The sequence below is a fragment of the Chiloscyllium plagiosum genome, chromosome 9, assembly GCF_004010195.1.
Source record: "Chiloscyllium plagiosum isolate BGI_BamShark_2017 chromosome 9, ASM401019v2, whole genome shotgun sequence".
Taxonomy (NCBI): domain Eukaryota; kingdom Metazoa; phylum Chordata; class Chondrichthyes; order Orectolobiformes; family Hemiscylliidae; genus Chiloscyllium; species Chiloscyllium plagiosum.
The window spans coordinates 85,615,642-85,627,294 of NC_057718.1; the positions used below are offsets into that span (position 1 = coordinate 85,615,642).

An 11,653-nucleotide genomic window follows, 5' to 3' on the forward strand; every position below is an offset into this window, starting at 1 on the left:
TTGCTGTAAAAAGATTCCATTTCTTTATTTTGAAGAACAGACGACAGTTGATTTGACCAATGCTGATACAAGACATTGCACAAAATGTTTGCCAATATTCCTATATTACAAAAGCAGCTACACTTTTCAAAAGCACTTTGTTGTAAATCTCTTTGGGATATTCTGAGCTTGCAAAAAGATCTATAAAATGCAATGCCTTATTCAACATCACCAATAACTCATTTGAAATGTGTTGGTTGATACCATTAAGGCAAAGAAAAAAACCATCGAAAAAACAGTGTACGGCTTCCAATAGCAGCAGCTGTATTCTTTAAAGTGTAAAAGTATGGCCATTTCTAGATGAGGAGGAGTTCTTCATGAATTATGCAGGACACTGAATCTTCTCTTCAACACTTCAGGCAGAAAACAGAAATGGTGAAATTGAATAGTAACTCCACCACTCTGTGGAAATGCTTCAAGTATTAGCACAGGGAACGAATACAGTCCTGAAGGATTCACTGGCAACTTGTTGCAATCACTTTCCAACTTTGTTTCCATAAAACAACCCAGAGTTCAAAATGACAAGTCAACCGCTAAAAGAAAAATGTACAAGGTTAGTGGAAGGGCAGTACAAGAAAATGTAATAGAATCCCCACAGTATGGCAGCAGGCCACTCAGCCCATATTGATTCTTCAAAAAGCAGCCCCCCCTCCCCCCCCCCCCGCTTCCCCCAGACCCACCCCATCCCTATAACCCTGCATTTCTCGTGGCTAATTCCTGGACACTATGAGCAATTTAGCACAGCCAATTAATCTAACCTGCACATCTTTGGACTGCGGGAAGAAACCCGCACAGATGTGGGGAGAATGTACAAACTCCACATAGGCAGTTGCCCAAGGCTAGAATTGAAACCAGATTCCTGGTGCTATGAGGCAGCAGTGCTAACCACTGAGCCACTGTGCCACTCACTAATAAATTAAAAATTGATATAAATTACAAATAAAAATTCATTTTACAGAATCATGCAGTAAACAATTGTACAAGCCTGAAGGTTACAATTTTGCAATCATGTCAGTGTTAGCTTTTTGAAAGGGCTTTCCAATTAGTTTCACACATGTGCTCTCAATAGCATTGTTACAGTAGCAATTAATTTGGAAAGCTCCCACCTGATAAAGGATCAGTGTATTCTGTCAAATCCTTCTTCTGTTGTTTCAATTTGTACTGTGGGAATCAGCAATCAGGGAACATTGTAACATTCAGGGAACAGAAATATTCCAAAGGGTTGTTCCATTTGCATTCCACTTTGATAGTTCCAAAATATTACTCATATCCAGGAACAAGGGTGAGTCATGTTAGGGCAATTTTGGGGCCAGTTTGTTCGAGAAAACAGATACAGAGGTAAACTCCACACAGAAACGGATGGTTTAGCTGGACTGCTGAAAAGGCAATGAACTGTACTGAGTCTGTGCAGTTGGGACTCAGTGAGAAATATATGGCTTTTGGATGGCTCTATGCTTTTAGAAGTTCTAGAAATTTGAGATGTTTGAGTCAGGGCTCCAGAAAAAGGTCCTGGGATCTGTGAGTGCTCAGAAGAAAGTATGATATTAGCGATTTTTGAGAAGATTTATAGCTCAGGTTGATGATAAGTCTGTAAGTTTGCTCGCTGAGCTTGAAGGTTTGTTTTCAGATGTTTTGTCAACATACTAGGTAACATCATCAGTGAGAGTCTTCGGTGAGGCGCTGGTGGTATGTCCCACCTCTCTATTTATAGGTCTTGGTTTCTTAAGGTGGGTAATGTCATTTCCGGTTCTTTTTTCCAAGGGAAGGTAGATAGAGTCTAAATCGATGTGTTTATTGATGGAGTTCTGGTTAGAATGCCATGCTTCCTGAAGAAGGGCCTGTGCCCGAAACGTCGAATCTCCTGTTCCCTGGATGCTGCCTGACCTGCTGTGCTGTTCCAGCAATAAAGTTTCAACTTTGATCTCCAGCATCTGCAGACCTCACTTTCTCCTTAGAATGCCATGCCTCTAAGAATTCTCATGCGTGTCTTTGTTTGGAGAATTGGAGAGTATAGAAAAGATTTACAGGGATGTTACTAGGACTGGAGAATTTGAGGTATAAGGAGAGACTAGATAAACTGAGACTTTATACACTGGAGAGTAGGAGGCTAAGGGGTGACCTTCTGGAGGTTGATAAGTTCATGAAGGACATAGATACAGTGAAAGGCAAGGGACTTTTCCCTGCAGTAGGGGAGTTCAAAACTAGAGGACACAATTTTAAGGTGAGAGGAGAAAGATTTAAAAGGGACCTGAGGGGCAACTTTTTCACAGAACGTGGAATGAGCTGCCAGAGGAAATGGTAGATGCAGGTATAGTTACAAAATTTAAAAAGATATTTGGATAGGTACGTGAATAGAAAAGGTTTAGAAGAGTAACTGCCAAATGCAGGCAAATAGGACTGGTTTAGTTTGGTCAGCATGGATGAGTTGGATGGAAGGGTCTGTTTCCGTGTTCTATGACTCTATTACCTTCTTTAGAATTTTAAGGCACTAGACATGTTCAATAAAACTGAGTATGATTAGACCTAATGAAAAATTTAAGGGGTGATATTAAATTGGTGAAGCTCACTGTTTCTGAAAAGGTGGGGTTGTAGCCTGAGGAAATGCAGTTTCGAATAATGCAGGGATGTGTAGCCCCCCCCAAAGCAGAGATGGACCAGAGTAATCTATGACTGTTGACAGTCTATGATGCTCCATCCAGTCCATGGATGGATATTTAGTTCAAACACCAACAGGTTTGTTAGGTTAACAACAAAACTCAGAGAACAATGATACAGGACGTCAGAGTCAGACAGTCTACAGCACAGAATAAAGCCCTTCAGTGCATTTTTGTACCACTCAAAAACCATCTAATTATGGTCAGCCCATTTTCCAGAAACTGCCTGATAGCCTTGTATTTTTTCATATTGCAAGAGCACATCGAAACATTCCTTCAATGTGATGAGAGCTTCTGCCTCTAGCACCTCCACAGGCAGTGGGTTCCAGATTCCCACCACCCTTTGTGTGAAAATGCTTTTCCTCACATGCCCTTTAAGCCTCCGGTCCGTACCTTAAGTCTATGTCCCTGGTCATCGAAACCTCCACCAATGAGAACAGTTTCCTCATGTCTATGCCCTCGTTATCTTATGCATATCAAATCATGTCCCGTCCCCCCCCAGTTTCCTCTGCTCCAAGGAAATCAACTCCAGTTCATCCAATCTCTTAGACCATAAGACCCTATGAGATATGAACAGGAGTAGGTTGTTCAGTCCTTAAGGCGGTTGCACCATTCAATAGGATCATGGCTGATCCGAGATTCCTCATGTCTACTTTCCTGCCCATCCCCATTACCCTTGATTCCCCGACTCATCAAGCATCTATCCCAGCCTTAATTATACACAAGGATTCCGACCCCACAGCTCTCTGTGGCAAGGACTTCCAATGACACCCAGATGAGGTGAAGATACTCCTCATCTCAGACTTAAATTGACAACCCCTTATTCTAAGTCTATGCTCTCTGGTCCTAGGTTCTCCCATGAGGGGAAACATTCTCTTAGAATTTACCTTGTCAAGCCCCTTAAGAATCATACATGTTTTACTGAGATCATCACTGATTCTTCTAAACTCCAGTGAGTGGAGTCCCAGCCTGTATAGATGTTTCTCAGAAAACAATCCCTCCATACTGGGGATCATCCAAGTGAATCTTCTCTGAAAACTGCCTCCAATGCAATGATATATTTCCTTAAATAAAGGCAACAATTTTACATTTTATCACATTACACTCCATTTGTCAACTTTTTGCTCATTTATTTAATCTATTAATAGCTCCTTGCAAACTGTTTGCATCCTGTTTTCCATGTATTTCTATCATCTGCAAACAAATTTGGCTACAGTTATTAATATACATAAATTGTAAACATTTGCAGTCCCAGCACTGATCCCTGTGGAACTGCACTGGTTCTAGGTTGCCAATCTGAAAAAGAACTCCATATCCCCGCTCCCCATTTCTTGCCCATTGGCCAATTCTTTATCCATCGATATTCTACTTCCAACATCATGGGCTCTTATGACAACTTTCATTGAGGTACCTTGTTGAATGCCTTCTGGAAGTCCAAATACAACACATCTACTGGTTCCCCTCTATCCACTCTGGTTGAGAATTCCTCTAAATACACCAATAAATTAGTCATATGTGATTTCTCCTTCATGAAGCCATGCCAATTTGCTTGATTAGACAATGATTTTCCAAGTTACTTTTCTAGAGATAGAGATAGTACTTAATTCCTCACCACTTATTCGTTAATATTAGTAGAACTTTGATGTATCTTCCACCATACAGACTGATGCAAAATATCTGTTCAGCCCCTATGCCATTTCCTGTTCCTATCTCCACAGGTTCATTTTCTAAGGGGTCTTTTGTTCACTCTGATCTTTCTCTTCCTTTTTATGTATTTAGAGAAGCTTTTATTGTCAGGTTTCATATTCCTCATTAGTTTGCCTTCATAGTTTAATTTCTGTCTTTATTATCTTTTTAGTCATCTTTTGCTGGGTTCTGAATTTATTCCAGTCTTTGGGTCTGTCACTGACTTTGGGCTCCCCACATGCTTTTTCTTTCAAATTCATACTCTCCTTAATTTCCTTGGTTAGCCAAGGTGGCTTCTCCCTCTCTGAATATTTCCTCCTTACTAGGATACATTTTTACTGAGAGTCATTAATTACCCCTCTAATCTCAGGCACTGCTTGCTTACTATCATTTCTGCTGATCTGTCTGCCCAGTTAACTTTAACTATCCTTATTCCAATTTCATTGTAATATTTAAATAATTGTTTCTAACCCACACTTCCCACACAAACCAAACTTGATTATGTTATGATCACTACTTCCCAGAGGACCTTTTACTGTGAGGTCATTTATTAAACCTGCCTCATTACCCATGACCAGATGCAAGATAGCCTGTTCCCTAATTGGCTGCATGACATATTGCTCTAGGAAACTATCCCTAATGCACTGTATGAATTGATCCTCATAGCAACCTTTCTAATTTGATTAACCCAATCAACATGAAGATTAACATCACCCATAATTATTGCTCTATTCTTTTTAGGTGCTATTATTTGTTGATTTATAGCTTTTCCCAGAGGGGCTACTGTTTGGAGTCTATACACAACCAATGTCTTCTTTCTCTTGCTACTTGTTTTAAAACATTCCCTCAAATAGACTCTACATGAACTGATCAGAGAATGTCTCTCACTCTGTCCTAATTTCATCTCTTATTATAGTGCCATCCCACCACCTTTTCCATCCTGCCCATCTCTCTGAAAGGTCAAATATTCCTGAATTTCAAGTTTCTGTCTTGGTCATATTCATTTACTTTGATTTGTGCCATCAGTTTATTTACCCTTTTCTGAATGCTTTGTGACACAAAACCTTTCAGTTGGTTCTATTAATCAAATGTCCCTACTCTTATGGTTCGTTGGTAGAAGAAGACATTGTCAAGTTCTGTTCAACAATCAGCCCCATCACTAACCTACAGTTCTACATTCTCCTTTACCTTTCATTTTTCTAATTTTTCATGCAACCAACAGCTCCTTCCTCCAGCGTGATTCAGCTGAATCCCATCCTATCAGATCAGTTCCCTTCTTCCTGACTACTAGGACCAATGTGATATGAATTCAAACCCATGTCTCCCATCACTAAAATTCTCCAACCCAGTCAACATCTTGGTAAATCTCATTTTCACCCTCTCCAGTGTAATGCAATACGAATTTCAGAATTGCATCATCTCTGCATTTAAACTAATGCCTTGACTAATAAAGACAGCTAATCCTTACTCCTTCTTTATCTACCTGTCCTGGTCAACATACAACCCAAGGTCCCTGGTTTCTGATTTACAGCGTTCGCAGTTCTTTCTGTTTTTATTAAGGTCCCTCAGAGTCCTTCATCAAGTTCAACCATAAAGGCTGAAGAAAACAAAGGTGGAGTAAAGAGATGTAAAATTAAATGGACAATTAAGGAAATATAAATATGGCTACTTACTGATTTTATTTGTACCAAAGTGGAGTTGCCGTGTGCAATTTCTGTGCAAGTACTGCCCAGTACACCTGAAATCCTTCAATTTGAAGAAACATTTAGTTACTGAACATGAGCAACTGAGGACCCGAAATGCTTATATTCTTTTAAGCAAAAGGCCATGGAAATGTTCAGTACCAAAATGCAATCTGCAGTTACAACAAAAGAAAATCTTATGGTCTCACTTACTTAATGGCACAGAGAATTGATTTTTAAAAAGCTTGCAATTGTTGAGGAGTTGTTAATGCCATTTGAGCTTAAAATCATAAGGGAAATGTTTGGAAAGCAGAAGCAGCATCATCAATAGGAAAACAATGTCAAGCGACAGTTTTGTGATGCATTGATTGTCTGCATAACAATTACCTTGTTGTTTACTGGCGTTCAGATGACATTTTGACATCGTCAAAGGAATTAATAACTTCAGTAGTGATCAGTCAGACAAATTGCATGGGGGATGGGGTCTGCATCGATGGAGTTTTAGCAGCAACTAAAAAGCATCGCATTTGTAAAATAAAAATTAAGACAATACACCTTGAGTAATGGCCAGACCTGCAAAGAATGGTATATTTCCTTTGCTCAGGGGCAGTATTGAGAAAAGCCCTACCTCGTTCACTAGTTTATGGTGGCTGGCATCCTGGTCAACCTTACTGAAACAAACTTTATATTTTAGATTTATTAATTGAGTTTAAGCTCATAGAATCCTACAATATAGAAAAAGCCCTTCAGCCCATCAAGTTTGTACCATCAAAAATATACTACACCGTGGACGAAAGGGGCTGTTGTGGTGTGATGATAGAATCCCTGCCTCTGAGCTGGGAGACCCAGGTACAAGTCCCACCTGCACCAAAGGTGTGTAGTAACACCTCTGAGAAGTTTGAGGAGGAAAATACCTATACCTTGAGCTATCTGGAATATTTGCTTATTTCCACTGAGATCGTTCCTGCAAGAGATTCCTTCATGGAGCTTGGAAGGGGCAGGTGAAGAGGTGGGTAGCTGAGGCAGGAAAGCTGTCTTACTACTGGGACAGTTTCCCCACAGCAGGATTAGAGAGTAGGCTAGCCACTCCTGTTCAATCAACCTGTTCAAAGATGTTATTGACATGCCACTGGGGTAGATGGGACTTGAACCTGGGTCTCCCAGTTCAGATATAGGAACTGTACCACTGTATCACATGAGCCACCTCAACCCCCCACCATGTCAAGGAGACAGTTAAATCAATTTATAATTCAAACTCCAATTGATGGTTGCCTTATGGGGCTAATGAGCATTCTGTCATAGTGGAGGAGCTTCCATGATGTTTGGACACCATAATGGAAATGGCTTTCCTGTCCTAGCCAGGAGGAAGACCATCCAATTTAGAGGTTTCTTAGTCCACAGACACGACTGTGGGCAGGAATAGCAGCCCCACAGTCCTGACTAATCTCTGTGGAAGGATTTCCCCTCTTTCCCATGGGGCCTCTGTCCTAAATGTCTTATCTTAAAAGATCTGAGGTGCTTCCATTTTAAAAGGCCACAGCCTAGTCTTTAGCAGTGATCACCCTGTGAACTCTTTGAGCCCCATCAATCTTAATTAGAAGGTGTCAGTAGAAAAAATGATTTCCTGACTCTACTCAGTCCAAGTCTTACTCCGATCATATCAAGCCTTGTTGAGGCCACACCTGGCGTATTGCGTACTTTGACTGATTCTGAGATGCTGCGATTGTCCTGTGAGGAGACATTGAAGGAACAGGACCTGCAATCACTGACATTTAGATGACGTGGCCTTATTTAAGCATGCAAAGTTCTTACGGGGTTTGACAGGCGAGAAAAGTGGTTCACCTGCCTGGGGAATCTAGAACAAGGGACAATCTCAAAATAAGAGGTAGCACTGAGATTTGGAGCAATTTATTCATTTGGAGAGTGTACACTTTAGAACTCTCTAACCCAGAAGCAGATGGGGCTCAGTCAGAGAATTTACAAGCCAGATCGATGGTTTTTTTAGATATTAAAAATAATAAAGGAAATGGGAGTAGCATTAGGAAAAATTGCATTGAGGTTAAAGATCAGCCATGATCTAGTTAGATGGTGGTGTAGGCTTGTTAGTTGAATGGCTTACATTTGCACTAGTATCCTATGTTCCTCTCTCACCTCAAGCACCTGAGGCCCAGGATGGAATGCATATCCATGTGTTTTGTGGAATTTTGTAAGGAAGTGGGCAAGAGCACAATTTCTTGCTCAAAAAGAGAGAGGTGAAGTGGTGGCTCTCTCTCAAGGCAGAATGCTTATCTATATCTCTAAAATGATAAGAGACCAATTTGACAAGTTGCAGCAAGAACAACCTATAGTTTACTAGTTTGGTTACCTGACTGACACATTCATACAAAGGAATCTGTTGAATAAAAATGAAAAATAGAAGAACTCCATTCTGTCCAGCGTGAAAGAATTGATGTATTCGAAAGGAAAATCCTGAAGCTTTTTCTCTGTGGGGAGGGGATGGGAGTTGATATGTTTGAGCTCTAACATTCTTTGACATAATAAAGACTAACATATCAAAACCCATGTTGATAGCACATCTTTCCAATCCATTTTCCAAATTCACCACAACCTTTCCTAGAATTCAAAACAGAACAACCTTGCACTTTCGTGGGCTACAAACCATCCCATTAAAGAGAATAATGAAGCTAAACTGACATCCTCCTTCTCAGACATATTCAAAGAGCTCATTTAAGGATTACTTCTCTCAAAAAGCTCAGTGAAATTCTGGTGGAGACATTTCAATGTGAATGCTCATATGAACACAGCGTCATTTTGGTCCATGGAATTCCAGCAATGACATCAAGGAAGACAAAATATCAAGCCAAGATGAACCTTGCACACATGCACATTTGCTTGTAGGAGATTGTAATGGAAAATTAACAAAATTAATATTTACTCTGAAATCCATTTACTCTGAAATCTGAAAGACAATGCTTTACTAAATTTAAAACTTTCTGACATTTTGCTGAAGTCTGCAGTCGAGGGACAGCTTGTCTCTGCGGAACTTTGTAAATATTCAACAAGAGAAAAATATATGAACAGTATGTCCACAAAAAGGAAATGAAAAGAATAACAACTCAAATCTTCACAGTCATTATCGTTGAAAGCATGATAAGAAACAGTATAAGACAAGTATATGAATTATGCTCAGGGCCCTTGCACAAGACATTTTTGTCAAGTGCAGGTGGTCCCTCTGCAATGCAGAGGTTAAAATTAATAGAGCTCTTTTTGGTTGCTCTTGCTAATAGTTGAGTCGAGTTAATTTAACTTCCACGACAGTAAACTTCAATTGCAATCGCTGAGCACCAGGAACAAATTTCACATTAACCAATGTCCAATTGTAAATTGTATAGCTAATTTTTTAAGATAGAAAAGATGTACTTTGTGCATATGTTGGAACATTCACTACATAAAATGGTGGTGCGGTTGGGGGGGCAAGTGATGGAAGAATGATGATCAGAAGCAAAACAATCTTCAGAACCAGTACTCTATTTCAATGTTGATAATTCAATTTAGTTTTGCCAGAGGGTTGTGATCAGTAGTAGTTCTTGACAAGTACAGGAACTCTGGTCAGTGTCTTATATTAATCCAAGTCTGAGGTTTTGCTTAAGAAAAAGAAGGAAGCATATGTCAGGTGCAGACAACAGAGGTTGAGTGAATCCCGAGAAGAATATAAAGGCAGACACTTAAAGGGGAAATCAGGAGGGGAGAAAGGGGACATGAGATAGCTTTGGCAAATAGGGTTAAGGAGATTCCAAAGGGATTCTATAAACAAATTATGGACAAAAGGGTAACTAGGGAGAGAATAGGGCCCCTCAAAGACCAGCAAGGCAGCCTATGTGTGGAACTGCAGGAGATGGGGGAGATTCTAAACAATGATCTTACATCACTGTTTGCTGTGGAGAAGGACATTGAGGATATAGAATGTGGAGAAATAGACGGTGATATCTTGAAAAATGTCCGTATTACAGAGGAGGTGGTGTTCGATGTCTTAAAATGTGTAAAGGTGGATAAATCCCAGGGACTGATCAGGTGTACCCTAGAACTCTAAGGGAAGCCAGGGAAATGAGATATTTGTATCATCAATAGTCACAAGTGAGGTGCTGGGAGACTGGAGGTTGGCTAACATTGTGCCACTATTTAAGAAAGGTGGTAAGGAAAAGCCAGGGAATTACAGACTGATGAGCCTGACATTGGTAGTGGGCAAATTGTTGGAGGGATTTGTGAGGGACAGGACTTACGTGTATTTGGAAAGGCAAGGACTGATTCGGGATAGCCAACATGGCTTTGTGTGTGGGAAATTATGTCTCACAAACCTAATTGAGTTTTTTGAAGAAGCAACAAAGAAGTTTGATGAGGGCAGAGTGGTGGACGTGATCTATATGCACTTCAGTAAGGTGTTTGCCAAGGTTCGTTATGGTAGACTGGTTGGCAAGGTTAGATCTCATGGAATACAGAGTGAACTAACCATTTGGAGACAGAACTGGCTCCAAGGTGGAAGACAGAGGGTGGTGGTGGAGGGTTGCCTTTCAGACTGGATGCCTGTGACCAGTGGTATGCCACAAGGATCAGTGCTGGATCCACTGCTTTTTGTCATTTAATATAAATGTTTGGATGTGAACATAGGAGGCATAGCTAGTAAGTTTGCAGATGACAGCAAAATTGAAGGTGTAATGGACAATGAAGAAAGTTGCCTCAGAATACAATGGGACTTGACCAGATGGGCAAATGGGCTGAGGAGTGGTAGATGGAGTTTAATTTAGATAAATGTGAGGTGTTGCATTTTGGAAAGGCAAATTTCAGACCAAAGGAGTAGCCATGGGCACCTGCATGGGATCCAGTTAAGCCTGTCTCTTTGTTGGCTACGTGGAAAGGTCCATCTTCCGCAGTTACACTGGCACCATCCCTTACCTGTTCCTCCGCTATATCAATGACTGTATCGGCACCACCTTGTGCTCCCACAAGGAATTTGAACAGTTTGTCAACTTTACCAACACCTTCCACCTCGACTTCAAATTCACCTGGACCATCTCAGATACCTCCCTCCCCTTCCTGGACCTCTCCATCACTAGTGACTGACTAACCACAGACATCTACAATAAACCCACTGACTCCCACAGCTACCTAGACTACACCTTCTCCCACCCTAACTCCTGTAAAAATGCCATCCCTTACTCCCAATTCCTCCGCCTCTACCCTATCTGTTCCCAGGATGGCCAATTCCACCTCAGAAAGTCCCAGATGGCCTCCTTCTTCCAAGATCGTAACTTCCCTTCTCACATGGTTGACGAAGCCCTCCAGTGCATCCCCTCCACTTCATGCACCACTGCCCTTGAACCCTACCCCTACCCCTGCAACAAGGACAGAACCCTCTTGGTCATCACCTTCCACCCCACCAACCTCCGTATACATTGCACCACCCTCCGCCACTTCCACCACCTTCAAACAGATCCCACCACCAGTGATATATTTCCCTCCCTAACCCTATCAGCATTCTGAAAAGACCAATCCCTCCGTGACTCCCTCGTCATGCCTCCGCCCCCCCCCCCCCCC

General features: G+C 41.2%; 1 protein-coding gene across 2 annotated transcripts in view; it reads right to left on the minus strand.

Moving 5' to 3' along the window:
• LOC122553022 (cystatin-F-like) overlaps window positions 1-11,653 on the minus strand; it is a 23,333-nt gene continuing 11,680 nt past the window's right edge. Inside the window, exons 4-5 of one of the 2 annotated variants that reach the window (XM_043696436.1) lie at window positions 6,053-6,125; window positions 1-572 (exon numbers count right to left, since the gene is read on the minus strand). In XM_043696436.1, coding sequence (XP_043552371.1) covers window positions 553-572; window positions 6,053-6,125 — 93 coding nt within the window. In that variant the 3' untranslated portion in view covers window positions 1-552. The remainder of the gene's footprint in view (window positions 573-6,052; window positions 6,126-11,653) is intronic. The other variant, XM_043696437.1, reaches the window with a different exon arrangement.